We start from the raw sequence: 19,537 nt of genomic DNA on the forward strand, positions 1-19,537 counted from the left end.
TTTCAAGTTTCACAACATCCTTCCGATTGGAAGGAGAGTAGAATTGGACGCAATATTCCAAAAGTGGCTTAACCAATGTCCTGTACAGCTGCAACATGACCTCCCAACTCCAGTACTCAATACTCTGACCAATAAAGGAAAGCATACCAAACGCCATTTTCACTATCCTATCTGCCTGCAACTCAACTTTCAAGGAGCTATGAACCTGCACTCCAAGGTCTCTTTGTTCAGTAACACTCCCTAGGATCTTACCATTAAATCTTTGCCAAAATGCAGCACCTCGCATTTATCTAAACTCCATCTGCCACTCCTTAGCTTATTGGCCCATTTGATCAAGATCCTGTTGTAATCTGAGGTAACCTTCTTTGCTGTCCACTACACCCCCAGTTTTGGTGTTATCCGTGAACTTACTAACTATACCTCATATGTTCACATCCAATCATTTATATAACTGACAAAAAGTTGTGGACCCAGCATCAATCCTTGTAGCACTCCACTGGTCACATGCCTTCAGTCTGAAAAACAACCCTCCACCACCACCACCATCTGTCTTCTACCTTTGAGCCAGTTCTATATCCAAATGGCTAGTTCTCCCTGTATTCCATGAGATCTAACCTTGCTAACTAGCCTCCCACTCTGCTATCATCAATCCTCTTTGTTACTTCTTCAAAAAACTCAATCAGGTTCATGAGACATGATTTCCCACACACAGCCATGTTGACTATACCTAAGTTGCCTTTCCAAATACATGTACATCTTGTCCCTCAGGATTCCCTCCAACAACTTGCCCACCACCGATGTCAGGCTCACCGGTCTATAGTTCACTGGCTTGTCCTTACCACCTTTCTTAAGTAGTGGCACCATGTTAGCCAATCTCCAGTCTTCCAAAACCTCACCTGTAAGTATCAATGATACAAATATGTCAGCAAGTGGCCCAGCAATCGCTTTCCTAGCTTCTCAGAGTTCTAGGGTACACCTGATCACGTCCTGGGGATTTATCCACCTTTATGCATTGGACAAACAGGCAGAAAACTAGCCACCAGGATACATGAACACCAACTAACCACAAAAAGACGTGACCCTCTCTCATTAGTATCCTTACATATGTATGAGGAAGGATACCACTTCGACTGCAACATTTAAGAGACATCTGGATGGGTATATGAATAGGAAGGGTTTGGAGGGATATGGGCCGGATGCTGGCAGGCGGGACTAGATTGGGTTAGGATATCTGGTCGGCGTGGACGGGTTGGACCGAAGGGTCTGTTTCCATGCTGTACATCTCTGACTGGGACAACACATCCATCCTTGGACAAACCAAACAAAGACATGCATGAGAATTCCTAGAAGTATGGCATTCCAACCGGAACTCTATCAACAAACGCATAGAGTTTGACCCCATCTACCACCCCCTGAGAAAAGGAGCAGGAAGTGACTTCACCACAGGAAATGACATCACCAACCCAAAAAAACCCAAACACATAAATAGAAAGCAGGAATTTTCAGCAGTGCTTCGCCTGAGGCCCACTGAGGATGTTACCTGGTAGTGTAATTAAACATCTGGAAATGAACCTTCAAGCTCAGCGAGCAAACCTACATCCAAAACCTTTATGCGTTTCATGACATGCAGCACAACCACCTCTAATATGGACATTTTTCAAGATGCCACCATCTGTTTCCCTACTCCACTTCAAATTATCTGACTTTTGTGCTCTTCCCTTCAGCCTATTTAAATTAGATCTCACTATTTCCTGAGCCTGTCCCCCAGTGCTCCTTACTGATTGACTTTTTACTTGTGTCAAGTATTGCGACAGCAGGGCACAGCACTGCTGCTAGATTGGTGGCGAGGATGATATGTCTCAGCAGGATGAGGTGGGCAGGGCTGGGTCTGAGCAGACATGTTGCTGGGGACTGCACAATGGTAAAAAATTGGCCTCTGCCACAAAGGGCACAGGGAGCTGCCTTGAAATCAGATTTACACTTTGGGCACTTCTCACCAGTTGTGTTGAGGCAAGGCCGAATTGGTGATGTTGGACAATTTCTCAATACATTGATATTTGTTTTATAAATTAGAGTTTCTACTGGTTGTATGTTTTGAGTTGTATTTGCGATATGCATAGTCAGCTGACAGGAATCAAAATGGGATCTAAAATGCTTTACAAGAAGTACTTGGAATGACGTGTCTGTTCCTTGTACCTCAAATATTTACTGACTTCCGAATCTTGCTTTGTTTTTCAAATTCTTGGTTCATGATTTCCTTCCCTCCCTGTTCAATTATATACTGCACAGAATCACGTTGTCGTCCATTTATGGCTCAAAGAGTTCTCCTAATGAAGTGCAAGTGTGGCAATGAAAACAGCAGTAGTTCCAGAATGTGATGCCAGTGATGCGAAGAATTGAAGTGTGTGGTAGATTGCATTCTATGATAATGTGGAAGATCTTTTCTGTAATTACTCAGAGCAAATCAAGGTTGTGTTGTTCCAAAAGAATGGGTGGTGCTCGGATTTGGAAGTGCAGTCTTGCAATTTGAAAGAAATTTCCAAGACATTTTCTCAGGAACAACATGTATTCTTGCTGATTTTTGGAGTATAAATGTTCTCTTTATTCATTGCAATTGGACAAGTCCTTATGCTCAAAATTCAGCTACAGTGAAAACATTATAAAGCACAGTTCCTACCACTTCTGTCTTAATATCTGAAGCATTTTTGTCGTAATTTATTTAAAATAGAGAAAAAGCTTCTGTAGAGCATGCTGCTGTTGCTAGGGGAAGGAGGTGTTGTCAGTAGCACTGACACATGCTGGGGGATGTTTTTGTTTCATGCTGTGGCATATTACAAATTACATCCTGGCTATTGCTCAGCTGTAAGGTTAACACAATGGGAACTTTGTCCACTCCATATGTACACTTTGCAGTCTCAAAGTATCATGGAATTTTTTTGAATAGTGTATGCTATTATATTTGTCAAACAACATATTCTCTGAATTATCACCTGCAGTGTCATAGTTATGTGCAAAATAAGAAAAAGTATTTATGCAGTGCTTTTCATGACCATAATACCTCAACTAATGAAGTTCTATCAAAGTATGGTCCTGTTGTAATGTAAAAATTTACAGCAGCCAACTTATTTGTGGGCGGCACGGTGGCACAGTGGTTAGCACTGCTGCCTCACAGCGCTAGAGACCCGGGTTCATTTCCCGCCTCAGGCGACTGACTGTGTGGAGTTTGCACGTTCTCCCCGTGTCTGCGTGGGTTTCCTCCGGGTACTCCGGTTTCCTCCCACAGTCCAAAGATGTGCAGGTCAGGTGAATTGGCCATGCTAAATTGCCCGTAGTGTTAGGTAAGGGGTAAATGTAGGGGTATGGGTGGGTTACGCTTCGGCGGGGCGGTGTGGACTTGTTGGGCCGAAGGGCCTGTTTCCATACTGTAAGTAATCTAATCTAATCTAATCTAATCTTATTCATAGCAAGCTCCCACAACCTGTAGTGTGCTAAGTATCAGATAATCTAACTTTTTTTTAATGTTGATTAGAGAGCAGTATTGTCTCAGAACCTTTCAAAATAGGTAGTGCCCTGTGATGTTTTGCATCTTCTTAATAGGGCTTCCCTTCAGTAGCTCATCTGAGAGATGGCATCCATAACACTGTGAACCATCTACAAGATGAAACTGTTTACCAGCAGATTTGAGCTTGTGTGCTGTTACCAAGTGTCAGCTGGACAATATTACTTAATAGACAGGACAGAAAAATATCCAAAAAGTCATCGACACAAAGATTCAAAGATAGCAATATATATCAATATGGATTGCAGCAATGCATATCACGACATCGCAGACTGAGTCCCAGGCTCAAATCAAATTACTACCTATCCAGGTATTGCCATTGCCCAATGAGTGTCCAGTGAGTACTTTGAACAGCAGAAATCTGATGAAGTATGAAGAAAAGAATTGCCTTGAGGATAGCTGAAAGTTGCACCTTGTTGGAAGAGGGAGGGTGAAGGATGTAATTATTAAATACGACCAGTACGTGAAAAAGGTGTTGATACTGCCTGCTGTTTCCTCGGAAAGAAGAGGAAGGTGTAATGGCTTTCTCACTACAGGTGGGTAAGGGTGTAAAGATTGAACACTGTTGTTGAGTACTGACCGAGGATGAAACAGCTGAACAATTGAGAAATTTTTGTATTGACGGTTTATTTTGGAGTTAGTCCAAGCACTATTGATAAATATGTTTCTGTACTTCTGTGATGGCCAGGCAGTGTTCATTGAATTTAGTGGAAGCCTGTGACTTAAGTCTAGCATGTGGTCTTATGATATGGTTTTCTACAGCACAAACCTTTTTATTCATTTGTAGGATGTGGGTGGTGCTGACTGGGCTAGGCCTATCCCTAGTTACCCTGGAGGAGGTGGTGGTGAGCTGCATTTTTGAACCAATACAGGTTGAGTTTGTGGCTTTTGTATATAAAGTTTTAGAGGTGTTTGCATTGGGATGTAAAAACAGGCTCATTTCAGTTCTTCAGTAATTTCTGCAGGTTATTTAAGTATAAAATTAACAACTTGAGAATTTGGTGTATTTAGATGTCTGCACAATAGTTAATATTGCAGTAAACTGCCAGAACTTTGTAAATACTGTGATGATTAACAGTTCTGGGTGTACTTTTTTCGCTGAGCTGGAACTGATTAACAGTTTGAACAAAAAAGCATTGGTTATCTGATTAAAAATGCATAAGAGTAAATAGAACTAATAGTCTCAAAAAGATGGTTAAACATAAAGGAAGATTCGATCTTATTAAAATGCTTGACTGTCTGCACAATATTTCCAATGACACATGTATATGATTCACTAGGTATTGTGAATATTTCTTGATTTGGCTCATTATTTGAACGTTTCCAAACCTGACAATTGCTTTTGGACCGTCATATACCAGGAGTTGAATATGGAATCTGCTCTGCATTGTTTAGTATGTAGCAGGTTGCATGTATGCTTTCTTTATCATCGCTCATGGTGTATGACAATAGTCATCTTTTCTTTTAGGAAACTCACATTCTTTGACAACTGGAGCTCGTTAGCAGTTCATGTGGCGATGGATAACACAGTAATAATTGATGACATCAGTAAGTATTAGCAAGCAGTGAATCTATAAAGTTCTGTGCTTGTGATATCTCCCAGAGGTTCTATCTAGCGATAAATGTTATTCCTCCTGTTGATTGCCTTTACCTTCAGTTGGGAGAATGTAGATCCCTGTTCCTGTGTAGAAATCTTTTGATTTGGATGTTAACCTGGGGATTTGCTGGTAACTGTGAATTGGACATGAATAATCCTGTGATTTTATTCTTGGGAAATCGGTGCATTCTCTGATTCAGCTTTTTGAAATTGACATGAGCACAAGTTGATTAATTAGTTCATTCTGTGTTCTTGGTGGAACCCTGCTGCCTGTCCACATTTGCTACCTCAGCTAACAAAATTCTCCAGGGTAGTTATTGCTTAAGAAGCATTAATGAGAAATCTGAAATAGTGATCTTTAAGTTTTCAGCTAGTGTTGTCAGAAACATGAACGATCACCCAGGCCCAATCTTTGCTTTAATCTGGATAATATATTGACAACTATGTGTCTGTATGCATGTACTATCCTCAGAATTTTACTGTCTATCACTAGCTTTCTCATCAAGTTTTATGTTCAGATTCTGATAGAAACCTATATATTGTCACGCTGACATTCTGTCCTTCTGCCACGGTAGTACAGTAGCACTTTATCTTCCCTTTTCTCAACTCCTCAGCGTGTACTGTGCTTCTGTGACTTCTGTGCTGCAACTAGCCCTGCTTCTCTGTTACCTAAACTATTGAACAGAATAAGGACTTTAAATTACATCTGTATGCGCTGATCCAATTATTCCCAATCCTCTAACCTGATTTCACTTGCACACCATACAAGTTCTTTCACATCACTCTGCAGTGCTACAGAAAATTGATTATTGTTTTATTACTGTCATTAATAAACAATTCATTTCCAACCACTTGTGATCATAATTGATTGCAATTGCCACAAACCCACTGGCAACTGTAGTTTGTTGCTGTTGCAGTGTGCATGTATAAAAGATGTGGCCATTCTTTAGTCAGGAAGTACAAGTCTATATGATATCATCGTGAACCAGGAACAGTAACACATCCTGTTATTCAGTAATGACCATGATGTATAGTTTTCTTTTCCTTTTCTTTCCATTTTTTTTTCAAAAAACTAATAAACTTCTGAAGACCATCTCTTTCCATTCTTAATGCAGAAACTTGCACATTGAGTGTCATCCAATTAATGAAAAGAGTCCTGGGGAGCCCTGATTTTTATTTAAATGACGTTCTCCTGAGCTTAGAGTGCCTGAGGCTAATTATCTCAATTACAATTTAAGCTACAAGCAAGGAAGCAATTGCATTTTGTCTCAAAATGCTCTACAGTCAGTTAAGTATTTCTTAGGTGTAATCATTGTTGAGAGTGGCCAATTTCCACAATCCAGTTCCATGCCAAACCTCTCCAGCAACACTGAGATAAATGAGTGGATAACTGCTTCATTGATGTTAAAAGCTGAATAAATTATGGCTACCAGAATATTTCTCCTGTTTCTCTTCAAATACTGTTGTAGAATGCTTTCCATCCACCTGAGAAGACAGGACCTTGATTTAGCATCTCACTTGAAAGATATCTTCACCCTCCATCAACACTGTACTGGGGAGTCAATAATGGTTCCACACTGCAGCCCTTACAATGAACATGATCTCTCTACATTCTCTATCTAAGGGAAAACACTACTGAGCCAAAGCTAACAGCTTTTACATAATCTGATTGTTTCCTCATCTCCTCTCAATAGTTGGACAAGTCTCCCTATTAAACAACTTGTAATATTGACAAACTTTGGGGAAAGTACAATGGTATCTCTGGGTAAGGAGCTTCAATGAATCAGGAAAAATTGCAGTCTCTAGGTGACATTAAGTTTGATGTTTAATAGCCCGTGGATTGCCCTTGGGCCAAGATCTTATTACCCATTTTCATAAATATATCTGCCACCTGTTTTATCAAATTCCATGCTTAGCTTATGTTTTTTCTTGTTAAATCTCAAAAAACAATCGCCTGGCAAGTTTTGATTTCGAAACAATGTCAACATTCACAGACTGATATTTACCAGTGGGCCATTATCGTAAGTGAATTTTGACGACAATGATGATGGGCTTTTTCTGCCATTTTTTGGCCATCTCGATTTCACCTGTTAGGCAAACAGGATGGAGAGACTGGAGGTAGCTAGGTGTCCCAAATCACTACCCACTTTTTTAAAAAAAAGTTTTTCCTCACCTCACTTCTGCAATTCTTGCCCAAAATCTTAAACCTGTCTCTGCTAGTCCTCATACGATCAATTAATGTGAACAGCTCTTTTCCACTTTGTAAACTTGTAATATTCTTGTATATCTGTCAATCCCCCTCCAACCTCCTTTGTTTAAAACACCAGTTTCTCTAATAAAGGTGAAATACTGTAATGCTGGAATATCTGAAACAGACATAGAGAATGCTGGAGAAACTTGGGTTTGCAGCATCTGTGGGGAAAGAGTTAATGTTTTGGGTCCGATGTGACACTTCTTCAGAATCTGCTGAGTTTCTGCAGCATTTTCTGTGTTTATACCCTTTTCTCTAATCGGATTTTTCAGCTAGAATTGTACATCCCTGAAATGATAGTGGTAATTTCCCTCTGCACCCTCTCAAGAACGTTCACACCTTTTCTAAAGTGGGTTGACTGGAGCTGGATACTATACCAACTATGATTGTGGCCTAACCAGAGTTTTATAAAGATTCAGAGTAGCCTCCCTGCTTTTGTGCTTAGTACCTGTATATATGAAGCCCAAGATCTCATTTGCTTTGTTAACTACTCTCCATACATGCTGCCAGCTTTAAAAATCATTGCCTGTGAACCCTTAGGTATTGGAATGTTGTGGTGCATAGAAGAAGGAAAGCCATAACTGAACGTTGACAACATAGTGAAATTAAGAAGTTAGGAACATTTAGTCCTCTGAGCCCATTCTGTCATTCAGTGAGATCATGTCTGATCTGCTATCTGACTCTGTGTATGCCTATCTTTTCCCAAATTAATAAAACTTCTAACAAAAATAATCAATCTCAGATTTAAAATTAACATTTAGTTGGCATCAGCTGCTATTTTCAGAAGAGAGATCCAAAAATGTGCCCTCTTTTATGTGTGTGTGTGTTTATATGTTTCTCAGTTTCATGCCAGAAAGGACTGGCTTGCATTTTTAGGCTATAGCTGCAGTCCTGGACTCCCCAGCAATTATCCTACTTCCCTTAATATCTTGAAAACACTAACCTATCACCCTCTAACCTTCTAAACATCCAGGAATAAGTTTGTGTTGTTTTGGAATCCAGGTTTCATTTTGGCAAATCTCTGCTGCACTCCCTCCAAGGTCAATAGATCCTTCCTAAAGATATGGCCAAAATTGTTCTTGCTATTCCAAGGTAGTCATATCAGGGTTTTTGTGTAGCTGAAACATGATTTCTTTACCCTTGTATTCTATTCCTGTCGCTAAGGGCTTGGTTAGCTTAATTGGCTGGATGACCGATTTGCGATACATAGTTCATAAATTTGCAGATGACAGTAAGGTAGGCAGAGTTGTGGATAGTGCTGAAGGATGTTGTGGGTTACAGAGGGACATAGATAAGATGCAGAGCTGGGCTACAAGTGGCAAATGGAGTTTAATGTAGAAAAGTGTGAGGTAGTTCACTTCGGAAGAAATAACAACAGGAATGCAGAGTACTGGGCTAATGGTAAAATTCTTGGCAGTGTAGATGAACAGAGAGACCTTGGTGTCCTGGTGTATAAATCCCTGAAAGTTGCCACCCAGGTTGATAGGGTTGTTAAGAAGGCAAATGGTGTGTTGGCATTTATTGGTAGGGAGATTGAGTTTTGGAGCCATGAGGTCATGTTTCAGCTGTACAAGACACTGGGAAGGCTGCACCTGGAGTATTGCATGCAGTTCCGGTCAACACATTATAGGAAGGATGTGGAAGCCTTGGAAAGTGTTCAGAGGAGATTTATGAGGATGTTGCCTGGTATGGAAGGAAGGTCTTATGAGGAAAGGCTGAGGGAACTGAGGCTGTTTTCTTTGGAGAGAAGAAGGTTGAGAGGTAACTTAATCGAGGGGTATAAGATAATCAAAGGGTTAGATAGGGTGAACAGTGAGAACCTTTTTCCTTGGATGGTGAAGGCTGACACGAAGGGACATAGCTTTAAATTGAGGGGTGATAGTTTTAAGACAGATATTAGGGGTAGTTTCTTCACTCAGTAGTAAGGGCGTGGAATGTCCTGCCTGCAACATTGGTAGACTTGCTGACGTTCAGGGCATTTAAATGGGCAGTGGACATACACTGTTCCATTATTATCCATATGTATGTTAGATGGGCATCAGATTATTTTCACAGGTTGGTGCAACATTGAGGGCCTAAGGGCCTGCACTGCGCTGTAACATTCTATGTTAGAATGACCCAATTCCCATTCTGACTGAGGTCACCATAAAAGTCTCATCTTCTGCACCTCACCCCTTGCCTGACATATGGTGACCATCAGGGTGAACTCAGTTGTCTCATTAGCATTTTTGTTTGTTTTCTTTACTTTTCATGATATTTTAATTGTTTGTACCTGGAGCCTTTAGACTCCACTGTTTCTAACTTTTCTCAATTTAGAAAGCACCAGGTCTATCCTTGTTCAGTACAAACTACATGACCTCCCATTTGCCTATATTGAAATCCATTTGGCACGATTTTGCCCATTTACTTAACCTGTCAATGTCTCTCTAACAAGGGTCTGTTTCTGTTCTGTATGACTCTATCCACAAATTTAGATTTGGGACTTCCCATTCCACTCTGAGTTTAAGTCAATATGATGAACAGTTGCAGTCCCAACACAAATCCTTGTGGAATATGAGAGTCACATAATGCTGATTAGTGCCTGCCCATTACCCTTACTCTCTACTCTCATCAGTCAATTTCCAATGCAGGTCAATAATATGCCTTTGATTTCCTTATCTTGAGACAACAGTCTCTTTTTGGGAACTTTTATCAAATGCCTTCTGGTGTTGATGCTGTGCGTAGGGCTGGATGAGACTGGGCAGAGCAGGCAATCATTGTTTTTGCCTCTTGTTTTGTAACAGAGATGTTGTGCAAGTCTGAGAGTCCGTGTGCGGGGGCAGCAGCAGCAGCATTCCCTCCATCTGTTGGTCAAAGGCCATTCAATGGGTATCCATCAGGTGCAAATTGCTCTGAAGACACATTAACGTGGAAACCACTAGTGTTACTAATACCTCTAAGGTTGGGGCTCAGCGAGATCAATGAAGCATACATCAAAACATTGAAGGTACAGTTTTCTCCCCTGGCAAAAGGCAGTGTACTTATGCTGAGAATGAAAAGCAAAAGAATTGTGAATACTGGGAAACTAGATATAACTTTCCAGCATACAGACAAACTGTTCTAACCAATAAGTCTGTGTAGGTGTTTGCATTCTGCATGAACCCCACTGTGACAATCGTAAACCAACCCTCCTCATCTTCCAAAAGTTGTCTGTGGGACTTTGATCCAATTACCAAAAGATCCAGCTCCAGTATCTCTCTTCCATCGCTTAGCTGGATTAAACAGCATCTAACTGGTTCTATTCCTGTCTATTTAATCATAACTGGACTATCACTTGCAATGGCTTCTCTTCCTGCTCTTGCACTGTTATCTCTGGAATCTCCAAACAATCTGCCATTGAGCCCTTCCTATTCCTTATCTACATGCTGTACCTTAGCGGCATCATTTGAAAATGCAACTTCAGATTTCACATGTACTGATGACACTCAGCTGTACCCCTCCACTTACTCCAATTTGAGATGCTACTACTTTAACATCTACTGAATGAGCAAAAATATCCTCCAATTAAATATTAAGCCATTTTATGAATGAAAATTTTATTGTCTTCAGTCTGTCCTTCCTATCACAAATGTCCACTTTTGTTCATCCACACCCCCATCTGTATTTGCGAAAACATGTTAGATCACTAACTTTTCCATTACCGATAATCCATTGCCCTTTCTCGACAGGTGCTGCCAGATTTACTGGTGTTTCTAGCATTTTCTTCTTATTTTTATTATTATTATTATCTTTATTATTGATTCCATCTCTCTCCCTGGTTACTGTCTAAAGCTGAATCAGACTGTTGCAAATTGAGCCTCTTATTTGACCCTGAATTGATGCTTCTGACTTTGTATTCATTCCACCACTGGAACCGCCTACTCTACTTCCATAGCACTACTAGCCTCTGTCCCTGCCTTGGCTCATTTGATGCTCAAACTCTCATCCATGTCTCTGAGTTTACTGTTTCACTGCTCCCTAGCAGTGAAAGAGCTCCCTGCACCCTTGTGAAATTGGGAGCTCATTCAAATTCTATTGATGTAATCTCTCTTCAGCCACCCTGTCCTCTCTGATTTACATTAACTTGTCCACCAACACTTCCATCTTAATATTCTCGTACCTATTTTCAAATCCCCTCCTTAGACTTTGATCTCCTCACACAGCACTGCAGTTCTCCAAGATGTTACTGTTTCTCTAATTCTGGCCTCTTGCACATTTCTGATTTCCATCACTCCACTACTAGTAGCTGTGCAGTCAGCATCCTGGGCCTTAAACATTGGAGATCCACCTCCCAGACAAGTTCATGTTGCTTAAAATCTTGCTCAATATATAACTATTCATCAACTGTCTAATATCCGCTTATGTGGCTTTGTTACCTCTACCCATCATCCCATCACACTTCCATCTCTCATTCCCACTCTTCCTCCTCTTCTGTGCCTCTCTTACCATGGCAATTTCATTCACCATTTCAATTTTATCTTTTCAGAAATGCTTCATGATGCCACAATCTCTTGGAGTCATCGGTGGCAAACCCAACAGTGCCCATTATTTCATCGGATACGTAGGTCAGTCACTGCTGAAATGCACCATTACTCCTGTCACTTCCAAATGGGTATTGCAAAGCTTCAGCCAACTGTAAACCATACATTGATACATTTTAAACTGGGCAACGATGAGGTGGGAGCTAAGTAGTTAACCATGGGAAGGTTGTGAATAAATTATCAGACCAAATGGGATATAATGTCCAAGTTCTAGTTTCCACATTTGTACTATGACAGACTTTTCTGATTCGTCATAAATAATGCAACTGAGATCTGCAAAGAAGTAGTATTATCTTTTATACTTGGAGTTTGCACCTAACTGACTTGTTATTTTTGTGCAAATGTGCAGCTAATATATAAATCCCTTAGCGTTTTATTGTCCATCAGCTATGCACAGAACAACTTCCTCAAATAATACTGTTCTGTACAGATGAGCTGATGATTACTTCTAAGTAATGGTTTATAATAATTCTGAACTTGATAGGTAATGATACTCTAAATGGAATCATTTTGACCAGATGCTGCAAATGGTGTGCATACATCAAGCTGTGAGACCTGCTAAGTCATGTGAAATCTCTGACTGCTTGGATTTGTAAACAGACCCGTTAGTAAGAGCTGATTACTTCTGTAAAAATTCTGTCTTTAATTTTGCAGATGATGAGCTAATCTACCTTGATCCACACACAACACAGCCTGCAGTGGAGCCATTTGATGATTTTACTATACCAGATGAGAGTTTCCACTGTCAACATCCTCCTTGTAGGATGAGCATCTGTGACTTGGACCCATCCATCGCTGTGGTATGTGCAGCAATCCAACCCTGTCTGAGCATAAAACCACTTTCGCTCATACAATAGAATGAAATTATGATATCTCTAAAGATCTATGTGCTTTAGGTGGTAATTGATGGCCTGACAAATGGCAATTTGGGGTTACTATTTCTGATAGTCCCTTGAGAGGAGGACACTTGCTGCAGATTACTGCCTCTAACAAGAACATGTGTATGGAAGCTGTTATGGTGCAACTACTACTGGGTTCTGGAGGACCCAGAAACTCCCTCTCTTACTGTCTGTCACAAGCCTATCAGAAGGATTTGCAAGTTGATAATTACATTGTTGTTTTCACATCACAAAGGCACCTTCTGTGGCCATCAAGGCCAAAAGTGAGATTTGAACTGAGGAAAAGAAAGAGGTTACAATTAAGGATAATAAAAAATCAAAGAGATTGATGTCGATTCGTGTGATTTTTTTTTTCAAGTCCGAAACATCAGTGTCCAGTGAAGGTTCTTTTCCATAGGAGCTTGGACTCAGGTGGATGCAATTGGCTTAGGTTCCAGAATTTGTCTTGGTGTTTATGAAAGTGCAGCAAGATGATGTTGGTGTATAGTCCTGGTCCAGTTCTGGCAAAAAAAAATCTAGAGAACTGGACTTCAAATGTTATTGGACTTGAGGCAGCTTTAGTTCAGCCTCAATTGTGATTTCTGCTGAGGATTTTGCAGACACACTGGATGCTAGCAGCAAAAAAATTCTTACCAGCATGTTAGTTTTAAATTATATTGTAACACACACTCAAGTATAGAGGTACAGGAGCACAGTCACCACAATTGGCACCATCTTGGGTACCAAGGTACCTACGTCCAAAAGAAAAATTCAATACAAAGTAGTAAAAAGTTGAGCATTACTCCAAAGAATATTAGATAGCACACCAGTTGACTAGATTTCTCCAGAAAAAGAATCATTAAAGATGGTTCAAAAATGTATCATTAAATCTTGTTTTCAAAGACTGGATGAGTTTTGGTCTCATGATAGGCCTATTATATGAAGTCTGTTTCAGTTTAAATGTTGATTTCTGCTCCTCTGGCTCAGGGTTCCATATTCACCTTAAGGGGATAAATGGGACTGTTAGTAACTCCACATCTGTTTATGAGGTAAGCTTCCAGTCCCCTGGTCAAAACTTCCTTTTTGTTGTATTAACAGTAGGTGGGTCACTAGAACGTTTTCAGACATAATGCATTTCAATATTTTTGTTTACCAGAACATGCTCGAGAGACATTTTGTCTACAGTTCTATGAAGATGATGTTATAACTCTATCCTGATTGGAACATTCCAGAAATGATAGTGAACTTGCATCATACAATCACCACTGACTGTGTTTTATTCCAGCAAAGTCTATTGAAAATTTTAACAATATGGGCTTTTATGTAACAATACATGTTCTCTATCTTGTGGACATGGCAATACCTAAAGAAATTTGTAAATGTTGCTTAAACTTGTATTAGTATTTGCACATTCTCCCCGTGTCTACATGAGTTTCCTCCAGGTGCTCTGGTTTCCTCTCACAGTCCAAAGTTGTGCATGTTAGGGTGAATTGGCCATACTAAATTGCCTGTAGTCTTCAGGAATGTGTAGGTTAAATGCATTAGTGAGGGGAAATGTGGGGAATAGGTCTGAGTGGGTTACTCTTCGGAGGGTCAGTGTGGACTTATTAGGCCAAATGGCCTGTTTCCACACTGTAGGGATTCTATGATCTATGTTTGGGCCTACGTTTAATCTCTTAATAGCAAAAACTAAGATATGTGAAGTTCCAGTATATCTGATTAATAGCAATTGAAGATGTAAATTGTGGAAAGGCGCATGGGTGCACTGTTTTGTCAGGAGATCCCAACACTGGCTCAAGCCACAGCAGTTGGTGCACATTTTTAGACTTGGCTCGTACTGAATGATATGTCCTCACAGTTGCATCTCAAACCAGTTACCAGACTCTCAGCTCTCCCTACACACCACCTTTTCACCTCCATATTTCACGCGCACGTGCACATACACTCACTCTCTTTCTCTCTCCCTCCCTTCCTTGAGATATCTCAGACATTCATCACATTCAATACCCCACATACCACCTTCCTATTTCAGTTCTATCCTGTGCTGTCCTGCCATCCATCTTTACTACAGCCAAGAGTGGATGTGGAGATTCCCTCACTGGGTTCCTCTTGAGTAGTATTTATGTCTGCAAGCTGCTTCCTGTTTGAGTTGGTGGATATCAAAGTTACGTGACTATATGTCAACACCTGTGCTGATATTAACCTTTGACTATCTTGTTCTCCCACAGGGCTTTTTCTGCAGCACAGAGGAGGATTTTAATGACTGGTGTAAACGAATGAAAATGGTGAGACTAACTCTATTAAATTGGATCCTCATCATGAAATATCAGGTGGTTCTGCTAATCTGTTCACCTTCACCCGCTCCATTTAAAGTGGGTCATTTGGTCACTGAGACTAGAAAGCACAGCAAACATAGGAAGAGAGTTAGCTTCCTCATGCCTGTTTATATCAGTAAAAAATAAATTTGCAGAGGTTCTAGTATCTGTATACATACCATTTCAAAATAGCCATTTGAAACATTCAGAAATTGCTTACCTGATCTGGAACTGTCAGGTATGGCTCAATTGTAGCATTCTCACCTGTCAACAGGTCACACTGATTCAGCCTATAAAGGTAAAGTCGTCATAGTCCCGGAGGACCTATAAAATCAAAGACGACACTCCGAAATAAGTATCCAATTTCCTGTAAAGAAAAGTTTAGTACCCTGAGGACGGGAGCTACCACAATACAGATTATTTTTTATAGTAGAGAGCTACTTTATAGTTAGAAATATCTTTCAGCAAAGCATGTTTTAAGGGGAAGAATGTTGTATCCTGCAATGCAACTCAGTATAATGTGATTGACTCTTAACTACTCTCAAAATGATCTGGCAAGTTGCTCAGTTGTACCAATTCAATGCAGAAAAACGACGTGGGTGAACTTGCGCTATCCTGCCATCCAGCTTTACTACAGCCAAGGTTGGATGTGGGGATTCCCTCACTGGGATTCAAAAACACAGCTCATGAACATCTTCCCAAATGCTATTAGGGTTGGGCAACAGTACTGGCATTGCCTGCAACACCAACATCCCAAGAAGGAATAAAAAAAATTCTAATGAGGGAAAGCTGTGCTTCTATAAGGCAGCAAAGTTTAATCAACTAAATCAAGACTTTGGTCACTGAGTTTAATTAATGTTTAAGGGAATATTGCAGAAACTTTTATTCATTCACAGGGTAGGGGAGTCACTGGCTAGGCCAACATTCATTGTCCATTCCTAATTGCCCAGAGAGCAGTTAAGAGCCAACCACATTGCTATGTGTCTGAACTCACATGTAGGCCAGACCAGGTAAGGATAGCAGTTTCTTTGCCTGATGAACATTAGTGAACCAGATGCGTTTTCCTAATAATCTGCAATTATTCATGGTCATCATTAGGCTCTTATTTTCAGATTTTTATCAAATTCAAATTCCATCATCTGCCAGGCTCCCAGAACATCAGCTCTGGATTAACTATCCAGTGATAATACCAATATGCCATTGTCTCCCCTTAAAATCAGTTGATTTTAAGCTGCACTTCAAAAGTAATGAGAGTTTAGCTTCACAAAGTATTTTATCCGATGGGGCAATGCTTATGCTATCACTCTAACCAGAAGTGGCTATCATGGTATTGAATTCAACAGGCATTTATTACAGCTAACAGTTATACACAAACATTACATGATAACAGAAAGCATTCAACAACATGCTTCCTGAAGTGTGTTATGTATCAAGTATTCCAGGAGTATGAGACCTCTATCTCCTTAGGTCACATGCTATGACAGTGATGAGAGCATGAGCATGTCTCTTAAGGGTAACTATTTTTAATGAACTCATTCAGACATGTTATGCCTCACCTCCAGTGCAGATGGGACCTGAACCTGGCAACATACTGACCATGTGACCCAAACCAAGAAACTCAGTCTGAGCTTTGTGGAAAAAGACATGTCATTTGCCAATGCAGCGGACAATACTTAATTATTATTTAACTTCCAATCTGATTGTACAGTGAAACAGAATATACTCTCTGTAAGGATCACTTTGACATGTCAACACACTTTTTCTAAGATTGCTGCAATAATTTGTCCTCCTAAGAATTGTTTTTTAGAAGTCATATTCTGTTAATCATTTATTTTGAGGATCAAATTCTGTGTCTGCCCTTTGTTTTCCTGGAAACCTTAAATGAATGGCCTAATTGTTGCTGCATGTTCACCTTGTGTAATGAACATTCATTTCATGGGGATTTAATTTCTATCACAACATGTTATTTTGTGTGGTTGAACTTTTAAATAAATAAGTGTTCCCACGTATCGTCCATTTTGCTGCAGTTGAAACAAGGCATGATCACTTGCCTCTCTCACTTAGAACTTGTCTGTCTCTGCAGATTTCACAAGAGAAGGATGCGTTACTGATGTTTGAATTGATGGATTATCAGACTGCTCGCTTCCCAGATGTCCACTGTCTTACTCCTGGTAACAAGAAATTGTTCCTGTCGAACTTCATTCCATTGTTGTTGGGTGAACTGCACTGCGCCAATTTGAGAATGATTAAGTAACTAAAATGTGTGTGTTCAGATTTTACAGATTCTGAAAGACTGGAACGATTCTTTGATTCTGAAGATGAAGATTTTGAAATCCTCTCATTATAAAACAAGACATTTCCTGAATTCAGTTTTCTGAGAGCAAGGTGTTTGGTGATTCTCATGCTGCCAGTATTCTGAAGGATTGGCAAATTGGCACAGGTTTCATTAAATCATGTTATTACCATCAGTGCACTGGGATACTCAGAAGGTGTGCACTCTTCTGGACCCCTCTGAGAAAATATATCCCTCATCTGTGAGCTCATCATCCTTCAGACTATTTGATGACTAAATGCAAACCTGACTCTGCTTTACCAACACATCATATTTATTGTGTTCTTCAGCAAATTTTTGTTGTACTTTATAGGAGCATACTGAAGGACATAATTTGAAAGCTACTGGGGTTTTATCCAGCAGCTTGTTTGTCAGCAGTCCTGCAGCAAGAATGGAGTCCTGTTGAAGCAACAGAAAATAAGTGGACAAGATTGCAGACTGATTGGATTTTCTCCTCTTGTGATGTCAAAGGGACTTGTATTAAACCACCTCTCTTCATACAGAGTTGGGTTAATTAAACCCACATTGAACAGAGAATTGTAGGTAAACCTGGGCTTGTTGACGGGTAGAAGTGTGGGAGGATTTTCCTTAAAGGATGCAATTAATGGCTTCCTGTATAATTTAGGGAAATTTTATTTTCTTTCTAATGACTCTCTGCCTTTTCAGCTCTATTACTGGCTTTGAGATGCACTAACTTGACCACCCTGCATTTCCAGACTGTTTAGCAAGAAGAAAAGGCTGTGCTGTATTGTATTATCAGTTGAGCTGCTCAAGGGCAACTTTGGGATACAGAGGGAACAGCTCAGTGATGTGTCTACCACTGATCCTAGAATCAGGTTTAGATCTTAACATGTTGGACTTGATCAAATTCATTTGAGGACCAAATGTCACGCATCAGTCCTATGAAGCAGATTACTGAATTATAATCAATGCAGGAGCATAACGCTATGTTAGTTCAGTCTACTGGATGTCAGTTTCACCATGCCTGCATTTAGCTAATTAAAATGAATGATGCTATTGAACACATGGGCACAAGTTGATGTCTGTCCAAATATATTTGTTCTTACTATATTTGAAAATTCTGTAAGTGCTATGCCAGGGTGTTCGCTGTGACAGATATCTTATGATGGACTCCATAATCATGTTTGTTAGAGGGAGGTTATTTGCTGCTCAGTTAAACAGTAGGTGTAGTAAAGCACAATAGTAAATAGCATTTATAGAACCAAAGAACAATAGGTTGCCATTAAACCCATAAAATATTTCAGTTAGCCACTTCATATAATTAACATTTAAGATTGTGAACTGTTTCCAAGTGTATGAAGTATATTTGCTGTTGTTGACATTGTGATTATATCAGCTGATTGAGTTATTGAAACAATGTATAAAAACATTCAAGCAAATATGTATGTGTGTTATATGGTAGGATAAAGAGAGCAGTAAAGAATATTACAACACCTTTAGGCACAAAATTCTTTTAGTCAGTCCTCCCCAAGTTACTAACTGTCATAGAAGACGTTGGTGCTGGTTATCTGCGTTTTAATAGGATTGCCATGGTTTTGTCAAGATTGACTGCCAACAGTTCATTTAATACTGTACAGGTAATAAATAGGTTTATGGGAATTTGGTCATGTTCTCAGTTTAATCGAAAATGTACAATTACTGCAGCAAAGGAACAGTTCTGCCAGTGTGCTGAATAGTTAATTGTGAACCATGTTTAAATAGCACCTATTTTGAAGAGGCTGATAAATGGACTGCTGAAAATATAATGTATCTGAATAAATTGTTTTAAATAACACACTGATATTGGAACAGATTGTATTTTGTATTTGACCAATTCAGAGAGACTTTTTCTTTCACCTTGACAAAATGTAATGATTCCAGATGGATTTGGTTTGATAGATCTATTTTGCTTTTTTTATTTAATAAGCTCTTTCACTGAAATACAGACAATGTTGGAGATTTGGTTTTAACAGTAAATCTCTGTTACACAGAAGAAGAGATCTAAAATAGAATAATAGCTATTTGACCATTTGAAAGATTTTGAAA

The 19,537-nt window shown here is 39.7% G+C and overlaps 1 protein-coding gene across 3 annotated transcripts in view; it reads left to right on the plus strand.

Moving 5' to 3' along the window:
• Positions 1-19,286, plus strand: part of atg4b (autophagy related 4B, cysteine peptidase) — a 78,009-nt gene extending 58,723 nt beyond the window's left edge. For all 3 annotated transcript variants that reach the window (XM_072573147.1, XM_072573146.1, XM_072573148.1), the window contains 7 exons: positions 5,028-5,107; positions 10,191-10,393; positions 11,912-11,990; positions 12,621-12,766; positions 15,073-15,129; positions 17,243-17,330; positions 17,433-19,286. In XM_072573147.1, coding sequence (XP_072429248.1) covers positions 5,028-5,107; positions 10,191-10,393; positions 11,912-11,990; positions 12,621-12,766; positions 15,073-15,129; positions 17,243-17,330; positions 17,433-17,506 — 727 coding nt within the window. In that variant the 3' untranslated portion in view covers positions 17,507-19,286. The remainder of the gene's footprint in view (positions 1-5,027; positions 5,108-10,190; positions 10,394-11,911; positions 11,991-12,620; positions 12,767-15,072; positions 15,130-17,242; positions 17,331-17,432) is intronic.
• The last annotated feature ends 251 nt before the right edge of the window (positions 19,287-19,537 follow it).

This window comes from Chiloscyllium punctatum, chromosome 6 (genome assembly GCF_047496795.1).
Source record: "Chiloscyllium punctatum isolate Juve2018m chromosome 6, sChiPun1.3, whole genome shotgun sequence".
In the NCBI taxonomy this organism is placed as follows: domain Eukaryota; kingdom Metazoa; phylum Chordata; class Chondrichthyes; order Orectolobiformes; family Hemiscylliidae; genus Chiloscyllium; species Chiloscyllium punctatum.